Source organism: Gigantopelta aegis, chromosome 4 (genome assembly GCF_016097555.1).
Source record: "Gigantopelta aegis isolate Gae_Host chromosome 4, Gae_host_genome, whole genome shotgun sequence".
In the NCBI taxonomy this organism is placed as follows: domain Eukaryota; kingdom Metazoa; phylum Mollusca; class Gastropoda; order Neomphalida; family Peltospiridae; genus Gigantopelta; species Gigantopelta aegis.
This window is the reverse complement of record NC_054702.1, coordinates 74,684,292-74,702,721: the sequence shown is the minus strand read 5'-3', so window position 1 is coordinate 74,702,721 and position 18,430 is coordinate 74,684,292. Positions and strand designations below refer to the sequence as shown.

Genomic DNA, 18,430 nt, shown 5'->3' with positions numbered 1-18,430 from the left:
TTCGCCAATCTTCAATTTTTTTCGCCAATCTAAATATATATTCGCCAGTAACATATTGGCATTTCAGTCAAAAGATTTATTTTTTTAATCTCGTTCTTTATGATAATATAGTATATGCTAAAATGTACTTATTATTCAGTTTACGTCTTGTAATCTAATAATGAAATGCTGCTGATGTCTAGGGCTGGCTGTAGCCCAGTGGTAAATCGCTCATATGATGTGCAGTCGGTCTAGGGTCGATCCCCGTCGATGGGTTCATTGACGTCAGTGCAGCACCAGTGGTATATATCACAAAAGAGGCAATTTTACTTATTGTATGCATCAGATAATGAATTGTATGTTTCGAATGATTCGTAAGTAATACCAGAGCTTTTCGGCCACCCTTCGTAAAAACACTAGTAACTGGTAATTTGCGTGCATTTGCTCATTTATCACAACAATGTTGGCATTGTAAATTATTTGATCCATGTCAAGCAAGATTGTTTTACGATTTCCGTGTTATAAATTACGATTTGCTTATATGTTGGCGGCCATCTTGGAGTACACTTATGTTGCAATGCCTTAATTAGCTGGGGATAGTCATTCCAAGTTTGTCGGATGGTATTTAATTTTCTCGTGGTATACCGCCCTTTGATAAAGAACATCATTTTACTAATAAATATTTTTGTCTACATTATTTTGTTTTATAAATTAAGCAGTTAAATACATCGAATTGGGGGTTTAATCATGTTAAATACCAACGCTATACATGCCGAAAGACCCCCCCCCCCCCCCCCCCCCCCTCCCACACACACCCCTCGGATATACATTGCATTTCCTCCATTGTCAAACGGCATCACAATGTTCCTCAATTTACTGCCAGGAGATGGACGTTATTTTTGTAATATTATTTTTGGCACAGTTAAATACATCATACTTAATCATGCTTAATATGAACTAATTTTCTTCGTTCGCTAAATTGAATTTTTATATTGATGTTGATCATTAATTTTGTTTTGCATTTACCATAGTTTGACACCCAATAGCCGATTTATTGTTCGTGCTGGGGTGTCGTTAAACATTAATTCATTCATTCATTCATTCATTCATTCGCTCGCTAAAATATCGGGTGTCTAAAAATTCGCTAGAAAAATTATATTGTTAATTTATTGGGGGCCCACTGAGCTATTTCTCGTTATACCCAGTGTACCACGACTGGTATATCAAAAGCTGTTATCTGCCTGTGGAATGGTGGCTATAAAATGTAGCGGGCATCGTCTCTAAGACTGTAGTCAAAATTACCAAATGTTTGACATCCAATAATGGAAGATTAATCAATCAATATTCTCTAGTGGTGTCGTTAAGCAAAACAAACTTTATCCGTTCCAGCCTTATGCAGACATGATTTGGAATAACTGTACTCTGTATTTATCAGAAAAGTTAGAAAAAATATTGTATGATGCTCTGCGCATCACCTGTGAGGCTGTTCTTACCAATTGCAGTATAATTTATATTCAGTCAAAACGTAGGCCTACTAATTTTTATAAATGTTTAATTAATATAAAATTATACAAAGTGTAATAATTATGTATTTAGTACCAGGTTTAAATTCCATGATGATGTTTATAACAATGTAGACCTAATAAGAAAGTAAAGTGAATAACGAGCAATATGGTTCTAAAACGGCATGTACATTGTTATAGATTAATATACCCTCACATCAGACTACATTGTTAATATTCAATGTACTTTTTATGAAATTTTAAATTGTTATAGACTAAGCTATAATATATAACTTTAACGGAGGAGGGGGGGGGAGGGGGGTTGGTGGTGATGGTGATCTTTTTTTAATACAAAATTTTAAATGTTAACTTTATTAATGTTAGAAATTGATTTGGAGCACGGGTTACATTGTAGCAAAGAAGACAGTTCCGTTTCAAAATTCGAAGTGCACCGTGAAATATTTACGGAGTAAAAATAACCGTGGTAGTACTTAGAAATGTTTACAAATATTTTGTTTTGGAGAGGGAAAGGGGTAAACCGTCATCAGAGACGGTCCCTCACATATAGCAACAGCAATGAAATTGACACATGTCGATCAAAATTTGTTAAAGTCTGTTTCAATAAAGTGCACAAATCACCTGTTTACTGACATCTTTCTTTTAATTTCAAGAGTAAACACCACCTTGTACATCAATGGAAGCCCAAACAAGTACATGCTAAATTAGATAGAGTATCGTTAAATAGATATTTACAAAATATTTACTTGTCAAGTTTAATATGAAAGAAAAAATCGATGAAAATCTGTTTTATTCTATTTCCGACACTACTTTAAATACACTTTTATTTGTTATGCAGTATACACAAGAGGTGGAAACTAGTGTAGGCTATATTCAAAAATGGAACAGAGATTTTAAACAAAAATGGGGATTGCTAATGAAAACATTAATTAAATCTCATAATGGTTTGTGACATCCAATTTCAGGAATGCTGGTCAACTCGCCTCAAAAGTAGCTCGCCCCAAACGGTTTAGTCAACTCGACCCCAAAACGTTACCAACTCGCTCCACTGTTTGGTCAGTTCGCCCCAGTGTTTGGTCAACTCACCGCAATTTCAACTTTACTGGCCATAAATAATGTGGACGATATCATTAATAATAAACGTCTACAACTTTGGTATGTCATTTTATTTATTAACATTACAGTGAAACTCTGCTATTACGATCACTTGCATGTCTTGTTAAAACTAGTGTTGTATTGTAGAGGTCCTAATATCGGAAAAACAATAATCTGTTGTTAATAATGACGATGTACAGTGTGCTATTCATGAATTCCACGTAAACGTACACCGAACAGTCAAAAATAAAATATTGTTAAATGTCTTCAAATCGGACTTTTTCAAATACATTAATATCTCAAATTATTTTACATCTGCTTTTTAAAATTATCTATGTGCATTTTTTTTTCTTTTTCTGTGGGCCGATGATATATAATATCCAGAATGAAACTCAAATTGTTTATTGCTTGCGATTTTAAGATTGGGCTAGTCTCAACACCAAGCTCATGGACATAATTTTGATTGGTACCTATACATGTTTGTGCTCGTTGTAATGATGTAAACTCGTATAGAGTATGAGGTATTATTTAAGGGTCATTAAGTGCTTGTCCCTTCAATGACGAGATTAATTTGTTTGCCGTCAGTGTGCGATTTTTGTGATTCCGTCACAATTTACATCGCTATTTCATTTGGACATCGTGATATTTATATCAAATTAAATGTATACATGATAATTAATAATACATTTAGGTGTTCTGTCTAGGAATACTACTACCTTTTGTCATAATATCACAGATGCAAGCTGACTACAAGTAACTGTGACAGACGGTAAACCAAATGGCCACGTCGAGAACCAATCAAATAGTTTGCAAACGTTAGCACAACGTTTTCTGGCTGAACTTGGGGCAGATGTCATTTGTATAATAACGAGTCATCGGTTTGGAATTTTGTTGTATTAATGCCGCCATTTCCCGCTTTGTTTAACAACAACCTCCTTATGTTTTAAAGCTGTAAACAGTATCTCACATCAATCACATCAAGGTTATACACAGAGCAGAAATGATATTTACCAAAGCACACGCTCTTTCGTTCTCCTCTCTCTCTCGGTACCTCCCCCTCTTTCCAACGCTCTCGTCAGACTTACTGACGCCATCGTCGCCTCTCCCGCACTCGCAGAGGTATTACGTAACTACTCTCACATGGCCTCTCTAAGTGCATCTGCCCTCTATTACGTCTCTCTCTCTCTCTGCAATACACACACGGCCCACTATACATATGGTAGGCCTATACCAAGTGTTTTATCCGTTCTTAATCTTCAACATGCTCCATCGAACTAAGTAAATGATGATCGCTCTTCTGCTACCCAATATGTAATAAACGTTTCACCCAAGTCGTGACAGTAACTGACCAAGAACATCTAAAACAACTCAGAAGACAAAACATTTAAATGTTTAATGAAAGACATTCTATCCAAAAGGTGTGTATCAAATAGTTTACCCATTGAACCCTGTACCTACCAGCGTTATGTCCGATGGCAAAGCAAAGCAGCAATCAGTTCTTGTCCGTCAGATAATTATTGTAAACAACTTATGCAATAACCGTTACGTTACGTGCTGAACTTGTCATTTAAGTCAAAGATCCCTCAAATAAAATCGATGTTACTCTATTAGTATATGAAGTTAAATGGTTTTAATTGTGTATGACCACGTTTTTCAAGATTTAATCTTTTAATTTGAAAACAAAAGTTAATAAATAAGTTTGGTCACTATAACAAGTTTGATACTTCCCCTTTAATGTATTTTGTGGTAACTAATAACTGTTACAGAACTTCCATTTGCATATTAAGCGAGAATGTATATCCTTAGACGCGTGTTTAATCACTCGTGATTCCGTCACGCTGATTTTGTGATTCTTTCAAAGATTTTAGGCAATCTTGTTTAAGAAACTTAGTCATCAGTTTATAAAGAAAATTAATTTGATTAATAACATTAATACACCCATATGACAAAACAGAAGTTATTCCAATACGTATCAAAGGGGAGCATATTATTTTTGTCAATTATGCCTTGTTGGAAAATTGCCATTAATTTTGTGTGTGTGATTCCGTCACGAAAGTTAATAATAATTTTAAAAATACAACTATATCCACCCTAGAATCTGAATCAGCCCTTATGTTGTAGGACACAATGCAAGATTTAAAAATTCCCGACGTTTATTAATCCAAATAGTAAAAGAAAGTTCGACATTTCATTGGAAAGGTTCTAAAATGCGTGCGATGTGTGATTCCGTCACGATGGAATGCATGTACTAGTTTATCTTATAATTATTCTCCCATTTTGTCTTAACTATTGGCATTTAAGTTATTGCAATACATTGTGAAACCTCCTTCAAAATTTTCTGTAAGTCTGTACCTTTAATTATTTCCTTAATTAGTGTACAACAGAGATTAAAAACAGTCTCCACAGCCGACATTGTCTTGAGGATCACTTGTGTTTATTGCCACAAAACTAATGGAAATGTACGATTTCTTGGTCACGCGACTAACCGAAGCAGGACCGTAGTGGGTTTTTCCCTTTTATTGTTCCAACGTTTTGTCATAGGTAAACACCAATCAGTGAACTAATAATTGCATAGCTGCAACACATCTGTGTCGGTTTGGTTAGGCCTACAGCAGACGAAAGCAGCTAGTTTAATATATTAGGCCTAATTGTGAATTGCACATGCTATTACTGTAACAATTTACATTTTTGAACTTCCAATGAATGTTCTGGCCTGAAATCAAATATAAATTTACTTTGAACGTAATAAAGTGCAACTGGGGCGAGTTGGCCAACCACTAGGGCGAGTTGGTAACATTTTGGCCCTGGGGGCAAGTTGACAAAGCAGTGTAGGGCGAGTTAGTAGGGGGCGAGTTGACCTGCTCCATTTTCTTGCAGGTAGATGATATGTGATGTGCCACACTTTTTATTAGTGTACAGCCTGTGTTAGTACGACCGGCCTCGGTGGCGTCGTGGCAGGTCATCGGTCTACAGGCTGGTAGGTACTGGGTTCGGATCCCAGTCAAGGCATGGGATTTTTAATCCAGATACCGACTCCAAACCCTGAGTGAGTACTCCGCAAGGCTCAATGGGTAGGTGTAAACCACTTGCACCGACCAGTGATCCATAACTGGTTCAACAAAGGCCATGGTTTGTGCTATCCTGCCTGTGGGAAGCGCAAATAAAAGATCCCTTGCTACCAATCGGAAGAGTAGCCCATGTAATGGCGACAGCGGGTTTCCTCTCAAAATCTGTGTGGTCCTTAACCATATGTCTGATGCCATATAACCGTAAATAAAATGTGTTGAGTGTGTCGTTAAATAAAACATTTCTTTCTTTCTTTGTTAGTACGCTGCTTATAAATATAAATTTTATTAGTAAACGTTAACATTAACGGCAATAGGAATCGATTTGATACATTAGAACCTTCAACATACTGTCACGTGAATATGATTGGTCAGATAGACGCATAGGGTGGACTCCCTTTAAACGTCACGTGAAAACGAAGCGGGCCGTCTGAGATAAAAACATTGCAAACAGGTAGTCAACTTGAGTTACGGGGTAGGAAAGTCTCTTGTAGGTAATCGTTCTTTCAGAGTAACAATGGCTGTGCTTTGTGGTGGTGCTACACCGATGAAGGAGGCAACAGAAGAGGTTCAAGAGATATGTAACAAGGTATTATTATAATATTATATATCGTCGAAAACCGTACGAAATTGAAAACCGTATTTTAACCGTATTAGTTTACCGTATTCCGGGTATTTTGTAATGTCTGCACATGTTCGATCGTTGATACGACAACAACTTCTTGTTAAAGAAGTACACTTAAAACAAATTCCCTTAAAATGCGGGGGAAAAAAAAGGTAAAAATAAGTTTTATGCACAATGAAATTAACTTGCACCCGGGAATCTTACTGAATGCAATGCAAATGCATCCCTAAACAGCAACAGGTGCACGACGGAATCCACTCAACCAAACACGTATGCTAGCACTGCCTAATGAGTAATGACGGATCATTTCCGGGTAGCCGCTTTTAGGTCACGTGACTGTCATGTTACTGTTTTTGCAGGAAAAGCCGATTTTATATTGTTGCCATTAGTGACATTACGTTGATAACACCATAGTACGGTTTTCGATCAATCTAATTAAAATTAGCTCCACTATTACATGTGGATCTAACACCAGCCAGTTGGAGCTCATGTCCACCAATCAAAACCTTACTTGCAGAATCCTGCCAGTGATTTAAAAATAATTTGAAAACATTCCGAATTATCCTGAGGGTATACGATATGTTTCATGTGAATTACGAATGCCTTATTTAGACCAGTAGAACTAATTTTAATCGGATTGCTAACAACACTGTGTAGTCCCCAATGTCCAGGTAACATTTCGCCTGTAAATAATAATTTAAATATTGACCAAACACACTTCGCCTTTTGTAACGTTATTTGAGATCATACAAATTCTAAAAATATCGGGCGAGTCAATTTTAGTGGCCGCAGTACAGCGAACCATACTAATACGTACGGGGTGGGTTATCAGTCTTCAATTTTACATTAAAAATTATTTATTTATTTATTTATATAAACAAAAAACTAAATCAGTCTTCAGTTTTACATTACAAATTATTTATTTTATAAAATAAAACATGTTTTAAGGCATTCATAATTCACACGAAACATGTCGTATACCCTCAGGATAATTCGGAATGTTTTCAAATTATTTTTAAATCACTGGCAGGATTCTGCAAGTAAGGTTTTGATTGGTGGACATGAGCTCCAACTGGCTGGTGTTAGATCCACATGTAATAGTGGAGCTAATATTAATTAGATTGGTTTTCGATAATGCTTTTAAAATGACGTTTTCTTAGCACTTGTTGCAATTTTTGATGGAACAGAGATAACATGCGAGTGTGTACTTATCTTTTTATTTCTAAAGTGAACATGGTAAACATTAATGTCGTTAAATTGATAGACTGAGCATGCGCACCAGCCATTTCCTGTTAGTCGTACGGTTTTCGATTAAACGAGGATACATGAATATATAAACTGTGTGGTATTATCATAATTGATAGTAAATTCTTGACCCGTACCGCTCTATATCAAAGGCTCTAAAGACTAACCCTAACCTTAAAACTACCATAACCATTGAAAGGGGTGTACGAGTCGAACTCATGCCAAATTCTCCAGAAGGGTAGAACCCGTTTTTCACAACCCACTGTCATTCATATAAGGTGGGGGGGGCTGGGACATAGCCCAGTGATAAAGTGCTTGCTTGATGCGTGGTCATTCTGGGATCGATCCCCGTCGGTGGGCTCATTGGGCTATTTCTCGTTCCAGCCAGGGCACCAATATTGGTATATCAAAGGCTGTGGTATGTGCTGTCCTGTCTGTGGGATGGTGCATATAAAAGATCCCATGTTGCTAATCGAAAAGTAGCCCATGCTGCTAATCGAAAAGTATCCCATGTGTGGTGACAGTGGGTTTCCTCTCTCAATATGTGTGATCCTTAACCATATGTCCGATGCCATATAACCGTAAATAAAATGTTGAGTGTGTTGTTAAATAAAACATTTCCTTCCTTCATATCGGTCGTTAACCCATTTTCCATTTTATATTATGACATATAGAGGCACTGATTTTCCGCGATCACAGAATCGCAGACGGAATCGCGGAAATACCTATCTGAAACGGAATTCCAAAACATTATTTAACTTTAAATAGCGCATTTGATTAATTAAAATTAATTTTTCGAACTAGAAACTATGGACACCAACAGCTGCCTGTGCTACTTACTGTACAACACTAGTACCGTTGTATGTTATGCCAAATGTTTAATGTAAAGTATCTAGACGTTTTACCAGTCGTGTTTTCTTCGCTTATTCCCGGCGATTTAACGGGAAAAACCGAACATTGTGAGCTAAAATTGTCCGATATTTACTCAAGTGAAAGATATATTATGTTATGTTTGCTTATTAATTTTTAACATTTGCGGCATTGCCATATTTCCGATCTCACAAAGGAATGCAGTAATTGCATATTGTATACCAGGCTTTGTTCAAAATAAATTATACAAGGGAAGTGGTTTATAGTATGATCATTTGTAATTATTTTCCCGATCATATCGTAAAGAAAACTGAAAATGTCCAAAGTCTGTGTCGTGGCGTATTCGTGTTTAAATTTAAACCAAAAATAAATACAAACTACTGACATGTTTTGCCTCATTGCATATTTATTTATTTTATACCAGCAGTTAATTGCGGTGTGTGTGTTTGTGTGTGAAACAAAAATAGAATTTGTTTAATACTGAAACGGAAAAAAACGGAATTTGTAACATTATGAAATGGAAAATGGAAAAATCTGAAATGGAAAATCAGTGCCTCTAGACATAGAACTAATACATGTACCTTGCTGACATAGAACTAATACCTTGCAATTGTGAAAGAGTTCGGAACATTCCAGCATGCTAATTTACTATCAGCAGGGTTGAAAATTAGCAGTCGCCCGTGGCAACCTTTATTGGCTAAGGGCGACTAAGAATTTTACAAAGGTAGTGATCATTGAATTTAGAGTCTGGCGAGAATGGTACCAGTTAAAAAAGGAACGCACTGAAAGTGAATCGAATGTGACAAAACACACTGCGTTTGTACTGGAGTGAACTACAGATCTGACAGAAGACAATATTATAGAACATGCTCTATATTTTGACAGGGCCAGACTGAGCAGACCCAGTCTAAGCTTCTGCGATTTTGGTTTGGGTTGTAACCAAATATAGCTCAAAGCGTATTGCAGACACTTCATGTGGGGGTTTTTAAAGTCGGCGGCTTATTGTAATGGACTGAATACATCATAATTATCTAGTAGACCTACTTTTTGATATTATTAAATGTTATGGTGCAAATTAATCCTATTTAATTAGCTTACTAGTATTTTATTCTGGGACAAAATCAAAATTTATCTTGTAGTTTTAACTTGAACTAACAATGAAATTTTCCATAACTACAGTGATTATTACAAAAGTCAGTTAATTGGCATGTAAAAATAAAATTCATATAAAAACATATTAAGTTATTAATTTTTAATTAAATTGCAAACCCATACCATCTGAAATAACTTTTTTTTAGAAGTTCAGTGTAATATTTTTTTTTTTTTAAATAAATCTTTTCTGATACAGGTTTTAAAGCAATTGATGGAACATCCAAGGTAATCTGAACGACAAAAACCGGAATACGAGATCAGGGCCGTATTTCGCACAATGCAGAGTCAAATTGATATTTGGCAAAATAGTGGATGATTCCGTCAACCTTTATCTAGTGCCTTTTCTATAGGACAGCCACCCCAAGGAAATCCTTTACCGGAGAGTTCATCCCTCTTGCATCACCATAAAGAGGATTGCCACTCTCACAGACTAATTTACTAAAACATGCGCAGTTCTACCTTTAGTCTCTTTGTACTGCATTATCGATTACTTCAGAGACAATGCAAGTGAATCTGCATACCTTGGCTGTTCTAGCATTTTTCTTTACCCCTGTATTAAAAATTATATTTCATCTGGTAATTTGTAAATTAACTTTTTTTATTTATACTGGATTATTTTTTTCTTTGAATGTTATTTGGGTTGATATGGGTTTAAAACTTAATAATATGTTTTTAATATGAATTTTAACTATTCATTATGAAGTTACATGACAATTCATCGTTTTTCATTCAACGCAAACGGACTATATACATGGTTATTATTCAACAAAGAAATTCTAGTTTTGATTTTGACTGCAGTTAAATTGGAGGGCTATAGTTAATTTGACAAGGGCCAGTAAGATTTTTCTTCAACTGGCCCTGCTGGCGACCATGGTTTTTATGTTAATTTTCAACCCTGTATCAGTGTCACTCACCCAAAAGTTGGTTAAACCCACTGCAGTAGCGAGGATTTTATATTTGGGAGGTGGGGAACCTACACTGTATGTATGTATGATTTTATAAAATTTAATAGTTAAAAAAAAGGTTTAGTTGGGGGGGGGGGGGGGGGGGGGGCATTGCCCTCACCACCCCCACCCTCCCTCTGTGCCATTATCTAAGCCAAAGCCGCAGTGTATAAGCCTGAAATTGACTATACTGAATGCTGGAATGACCAAAAATCATGCCACACAGGGATTAAGTTATGGTCTGGGTCATTTTGTCCCTGTGAACTGTCGGGGGCGAGATTTAGCTCAGTTGGTGGGGGCGAGATTTAGCTCAGTTGGTGGGGGCGAGATTTAGCTCAGTTGGTGGGGTCGAGATTTAGCTCAGTTGGTTGAAGGCTTGTGTTGCAGGATCTAACCACCTCAATGGATCCATTCAGCTGATTGGGTTTTTTCTTGTTCCAACCGATGCACCACAAATGGTATATTTAAAAGATCCTTTGCTGCATTATGAAAAATGTAGTGAGTTTTCTCTGATGAGTATATGAGTCAACACAACCAAATGTTTGACATCCAATAGCCGATGATTAATTAATCATTGTGCTTTAATGGTATCTGTTAAACAAAAACAAACAAACAAAACTGTCAACTGTCCTAATTAAGTTTCGTTTGATTGTGAATACTGGTATACCGGTTAGTGTTTTATTCTTTGGAACTGTCTTCTGAACCTTTTGGGTCATTTCACCCCATAATGATTTATTTAAAAAAATTTATATAACTACAGCATGGCCAAATCTATCCCGATATAATGCCATTTAATGGGGGAGAATGGTACATAATTGTCATTATTTTTGAAAGTTGGAATCTAAATGCATGTAGGCTTGTTTGGGGGAAAAAACACACCGAATGATGACTAATGTCCCAATTATGTGTCATAATGAATGGTTGCCCCCTTTACACTCAGATGAAAATTAAGTAGGCTGTCTAACCAGTTGTGCAGGTTCGGGTTACATGTACATGTAGGTTGGTCTAATCAAGGTACATGTAGTTACTTTCAAAATAGCATTGGCTATGAGTAGAAGTTGTGCACATGGTGGTGCTTCATTGATGAAGGAGGCAATTATTTTTTAACAGAAGAGGTTCAAGAGATACATGTATCATGGCTTCTAGAATTTTTATAAAAATCAATAGCCAGAGGATCAGTGATTTTGAAATGTTAGTAGTCATTAAAATTTCACTAGCCCTACTTTTAAATAAATACAATTTTATTAATAGTAATAATCAGATAAAATATGTCACCTAAAGAAGAAGATAGAGATTAAAACCCTTGGATTTGGGGAGGGTATATTCATATGATTTACTAAATAAACTTAAATACAGCATTTGACAACTTAATTTTTTCACTAGCCGTCAGGCATGGTGATAGTAATTATTTACTAGCCAATGATAAAAATAAGCAGAATGTTTTACTATTCCACTGTACAAATACATCTAGAAATCTACTTATCCACCAATGTCCAAATAAATGGTTTATTTTATTCAAGTATCAAGATGGTGTTTGTGATCGATAAAAATTAAACTGCATTGAAAATTTATACTTGTCCACTGAACAACCAGAGGCACATTTTGCTTGTCCAAATAGATTTTTACTTTACTCATGACAAACGGACAAGTGCTTATTTCGAACATTGTTAGCCCACAATTGAATATCACTAGCCATGGGAGTGGAGCTACTATAATCTTGAAGCCCTGGATATTTTATATATTAGCGTACATGTTTATAAACAGTGTGCATTTCCCCCCAGAAAGCACTTTCCTGAAGTTTCCATAACTTTGACACAGTGTCATTGTCAATCATCCACCAGCCCAACCCATTTTCCATTTTGTGGTAACCCGTACATGGGTTATTTAACTTAATGTTAATTATCAGCTGTTCTTAAACTGCATCAAAATCAAGCTGTTGAATGTTGTTCCTAAAATTTTAATCCCAAAATAATCACACCCAGATAAGTACAGACATGCCAGCCTCAGTCAGAATATTTCATATTAAAACCAGTGATACATGTAAGTTATTCTTAGTTTACATAATTAGATTAAAATAACTTAAAGTCTTCAGCAGCTGTGAATAACATTTAGAACTGTGCTCAAATCAGAAAAAAATAATATATTATGCTCGAATTAGCAGGACCCTGGAAAGAAATATATTTTAGCCAATTTTCTAGTATGTAAGGTATTTTTTTCAAAATTATTACATACTGGCAAATTAAACAACTTTTTATTAGTGATTTATAAATATTGTAAGCCACTTTACAAGTACATGTATAAACATAGCCGTGGCTAATTTGGCAAACGGCATGGTGATTGAGCCCTGAATGAGTGAGATCTGAAGTTTTGCATACACATGTACATATTTGTAGCCTGGGGTGAGTGGACTGATACTATAAAATTAAGACTGTTACCTTTAGATGTGATCTTTAATTGGATGCTTCTACTTAGTTTTCCTAAATAAGGCTATGATCATTGCTAATTATGCAAATTGATGTTCTACTAGTATCTCAATAATTTTATATACATGTAGCTTACCCACAGTAGTTACTATATTTGACATTGGTGATTAATTAGTGGGTGCTTGCCTGATGCAAAGTTGGTCTGGGAGCAATCCCTGTTGGTTGGCCCATTGGACTATTTCCTGTTCCAGCCAGTGCATCTTGACTGGTATATCAAAACCCGAGATATGTGATATCCTGTCTGTCTGTCTGTGTTTCCCATGTTGCTAATAACGGAAAAAGTTAATGGGTTTCTTCTCTGAAATGTTTGACATCCAATAGCCATGCTCTAGTGTTGCCGTTCAATAATAAAGCAAACTTTAACGATTAATTAATATTTAGGTACATTGGTTTCCTCTCAGTATTTTATGTAGCTTTCCTTACATGCATGTATGTGTGCATGTGAACTGATCCTGTAATACCAGTAGTGTAAACAAATGGGGAGAAAAACATTCAGCCTATTTCAGTTTACATCGTAGCCCAATCAACAATACATCATGCAAATTTAATGCAAGTTATCAATTTATTATAATATTTTTTCTTTTCTGTGCTTATATGTAGATCCGTGCAGAACTTGAAGAAAAGGTTGGAAAGACATTTTCGGATTTCAAGGCCACTCATTTCTCATCCCAGGTGGTTGCTGGTATAAATTATTTTGTGAAGGTTTGTAAATTGATTTTTCTGAATTATTATCTCTCTTTTTTTGTCTAGAGGAAGTCAAAATGTGAGATATAGGTGAACTTTTCCATTAGCTCTGTTATGTTGCAAGAGCGATAGTTTCGTTCACACATTACTCACGTAAGTATATTTTTTCATAACCCATTTTTTTTTCACATATTTAATTTATAACATCATTTACATGGTCATGATGGGTTACATAAAAATGAAATGGATTACCTGAATTTATTTTTACATAATGGTTTACACTATATTTGTTACTAATTAATACATTTCCACCATTTAATAAAATTGTATTGACCCATTTCCTAACTTGAATATGGATTTTTTTAATAACACAGAGTTATTCAACAAATTGGCTAGGAAGATGCCTGGGGTTGGGGCTTTTTAACATCAAACTAGTGACTTAGTTATAATGCAAATCCAGTAGCTCGATGGGCTAGTGGGTTTCATTACACCTGTAACAGATAAGGAAGGAAGGAAATGTTTTACATGTATTTAACAACACACTCGGCACATTTTATTTACGGTTATTATTATATGGCGTCGGGACATATAGTTAAGGACCACACAGATATTGAGGATAGAAAGCCACTGTCGCCACTACATGAGCTACATGTACTCATTTCGATTAGCAGCAAGGGATCTTTTATATGCACTATTCCACAGACAGGGTAGTACATACCACAGCCTTTGATATACCAGTTGTGGTGCACTGGCTGGAAAGAGAAATAGCCCAATGGGCCCACTGACAGGGATCAATCCCAGACCGACCACTCATCAAGCAAGCGCTTTCCCACTGAGCTACGTCCTGTAACAGATACGGTTTCATACATATAGGCCTATATATATATATTAATTTGTTATATATATCTTGATACTGTCTGAACACTCGAGTAGTGATCACATGAACTCTACTGTAAATAACGGTGTGATCTTAAATATTGATATTAACCAATGTCCACACTACTACTAGACCCTAAATCTGTTAATGTACTGTAACCATCTCTATCACCAGGGATGAGAATTTTCCGTGGATCCGCGGATTTTGGACCCCCAGTGTCGATCCTGTGAAACTTGTAAATTCATTGAGAAAATGGGGGGGGGGGGGGGGGGGGGGTAGAATATAGGTATATGCCTTGCACTCTGTGGAAATATCAGTTAAAGACGAAAGACGAGGTCGTCGTGCAGCTGTTATCGTAATGTAGCGGCCGCCATGTTTATTTCGACGCACTGTGTATACGAAAATAAAACAAAACTAACTTTGTGTATATGTGTTTAGTACTGTTTACTACGACCACTGTGATTGGCTAAAATTGAGACGTCTGAGATATTGAGACCAATCAGCGTAGCCCTTACAGTTCTAGGCCGTTATGTGCAAAACAACCGCTATTTTCGACTGTTTTCTGCAGTGGTGCCTCATTAGTGGAACAATGGCACCGTATCCCTAATGCAGTCATTACACACATCAGGCAATGAGGAGGGGAGCAGGACATAGCCCAGTGGTAAAGCACTTGCTTGATGCACAGTAGGTCTAGGATTGATCCCTGTCGGTGGGCCCTTTGGACTATTTCTCAACACCACGACTGGTATATTAAAGGCTGTGTTATGTGCTATCCTGTCTGTGGGATGGTGCATATATAAAAGATCCCTTGCTGCTAATCGAAAAGAGTAGCCCATGAAGTGGCGACAGGTTTCTTATCTCAATATCTGTATGGTCCATAACCATATTTTCCGATGCCATATAACCGTAAATAAAATGTGTCGAGTGCATCATTAAATAAAACATTTCCTTTCCTTTCAATGAGGAAGCTTTGCCTTGCAGTTGTTGGTACACATGGAGGGCATACGCGGATGACCCTGCTTGTGAATTACCATTTTGAGTGTTTGTGGTTTTGACGAATGCTGTGGATGCATCGAACAGATTTTTGACTCAACATTTATTCCTATTCTTTCTTTGGACGTCATACAATTAAAAAAATACCTTGTTTAACACATTCTTCTGTCATATTTGCTAATTAGCCAAGATGAAACGGTTGGAAGTTTTTAATTTGACTCGGTATATAATAAGTACATAAAAATTCCAATATACGTTTTTTGCATGATGTAATTGATTATTTTTATACATATATTGATTTTAATTATATTCATATATGTACATGTAATAACATATGCATAATTGTTACAGGTTTCCATAGGCGATGCAAAGTACTTGCATGTGAAGATCTACAAACCACTTCCTCGTCAAGGGGAGGCATCTGTCACAGATTATCAACTTGACAAAACTGCAGACGAGCCAATCGGTTATTTCTGATCAGCTGACACTGTCAAACTTCCAACACTGAGATTCCAGAACATCATATAGTTATTATCATGCTAATTTAACTAGTCATTGATGACTGGGCTCAGAAATCAAATATCTGACTATTTCAATCACATAAAAATATTTTGTTCCATTTGTAGATTGTTAAATTTATACATGTTTAAAAATATTACTTTGTTTAAAGTACCTTAAAAAATCCACCAACTCTGTGAAGAATATTGTTATTAATATTAAGGTGTATTTTTAACTGCTAATGAGTTGGGGTTTTCTTTTTTCTAGGATTATTTTCTTAGTCACATAAATTCAGGCTGTCCAGCACCCTCTTATGAAAAAGTAGGAATAAAAAATATAGAAAAAGTAGGAAAGAAAAAGTAGGACAAAAGTATAGGTCTGAAAAAGTACGTAGCAACATTATTCATGCTTATACTGGGTAAACATATGTGTTAAATAAAAAAGTGGTATTATTGAGAACATACTTAAACATTTTGTACGTGGTGCTCAGTTCGTACCTGTATTTTTCTTCCACCAAAATGACATGAATCTTATGTAACGGTCAAGTTATGCAGTTGTCAAGAAACATTTTGTTTTAAATATTTTCATCAGCGACATTTCTAGTCAGCTGAAATTGTTTAATGTTTTAAAATTGTGTAGCAATATCTGAAACTTGCGCAGTGAACGGTGACAGGATACTAAACAAAATGTTCTCCGATTATTTGAAATTGTTAATACACTGTATTAATCAGTATATGTACATGTATTTATATGTGCAGTACACTAAATCAAATTAATTTGTTTAACGTAATGTATTATAGAAGTAATACATAAACATTGTACATTTATTTAATGTTAATCATTGGGAAAATTCTTAGCTACTAAGTATTTGAAGTAGTCATTAACAGCTAACATAGAACGATTTATAAATTATACTGAATTTGAAAATTGGTACTACTACTAGCCCTTATTTTTCAGACACCAAGTATTACAGTTTACACAAACTTAATATAAAAATATTGTTTGTTAACATAAAACTAAACATGTTAGAATGGCTTAACTATTTGTCAAATTTGGCTAAACCAAAGTATTGCAGGAGCACAATACAACAAATTGGCAAAAAGTAACATTTGAGTGCCAGAAATTAAAGTTCCATCTCATATTAACATCTCACATGGTGTCACAAATTGGGAGATCTTGCTGCCAAAAACAAAATGATCCATACATTTTTATTGACAGTTATAATAACACAGCAATATGCAGACATTAACAGCAGTTTGCAGCATTTTGAAACTACGTATGGCAAAGTATTTTTTTAAAGTAGGAAAAACTGGGTATTTTGAAGAAAAAGTAGAAAAAATTGGATAGAGACCAAAAAGTAGGAAAAATAGAATCGCTGGACAACCTCTAAAACTTGAATGATAACTGGTAACTTGTTTATTATGCACTATTAGTCATGTCATCTTTTGTTTCAATGCAATTAAATACTTAATGTAACCCAACTAAATAAATTTTTATATATTATCATTTTTCAAAATTATTCTTTTACCAGTACTGTAGTGTGTAGTCCAAAGATGCCTGTCTTATGGAGGTCATCTAAAAGTACATGATAGTTGTTTCTGAGTCACCACGACATTGTTCTGGGCATGCAGTTATTGCCTTGACACATCTGTGTATCCATTCACCTGATTTGGGTTTTTTCCATTCCAACCAGTGTACCACAATTTGTCAAAGGCTGTGGTATGTGCTTTCTTGTCTGTGGGAAATGCATATAAAAAATCCCTTTCTGCATTAGAAAAAATGTAGCTGGTTTCCTCTGATGACTACATACCAGAACACCAAATGTTTGACATCCAGTAGTCAATCAAATGATTAATTAATCAATGTGCTTTAGTGGTGTCATTAAACAAAACAAACTCTAACTATTGCCTCGTCCAGGATCCTGTTTTATGAAGCCAGTGCACCACAACTGGTATATTAAAGGCTGTGATATATGCTATCCTGTCTGGGGGATGGTGCATATGAAAGATCCCTTGCTACTAATGGAAAAATGTAGCGGGTTTCCTTTCTAAGACTATACATGTATATGTCAAAATTACCAAACGTTTGACATTTAATAGCCAATTATTGAGTAATCAATGTGCTCTAGTGGTGGTGTTAAACAAAGCAAACTTTTAAATATTGGCACTAAAATCACCGTAACTGTGTAAGGTAGTTGGGAACTTGAGTGATTTTAATGCTGAGATCACTTCGTTAAATAGGGCCCAGGACATGGGATGAAACCAGCTGACACCACACGGGACTACATTTGCTGATTACTAGCAAGGAATGTTTTTGACGTGCTCTTTCTCACAGGAAACGGGAAAGAAATACAGAAGTATCTTTGTACATTTTAAACTACAACTGTTTAGTATCCAACAT

General features: G+C 35.6%; 1 protein-coding gene across 1 annotated transcript; it reads left to right on the top strand.

Annotated features, from left to right (window-relative positions):
* Positions 1 to 6,049: 6,049 nt before the first annotated feature.
* Positions 6,050 to 17,533, top strand: LOC121371085 (cystatin-A-like). The gene is made up of 3 exons (XM_041496723.1): positions 6,050 to 6,248; positions 13,579 to 13,680; positions 15,884 to 17,533. The coding sequence occupies exons 1-3, from the start codon at positions 6,177 to 6,179 to the stop codon at positions 16,007 to 16,009; spliced, it is 300 nt and encodes a 99-aa protein (XP_041352657.1). The 5' UTR covers positions 6,050 to 6,176; the 3' UTR covers positions 16,010 to 17,533.
* The last annotated feature ends 897 nt before the right edge of the window (positions 17,534 to 18,430 follow it).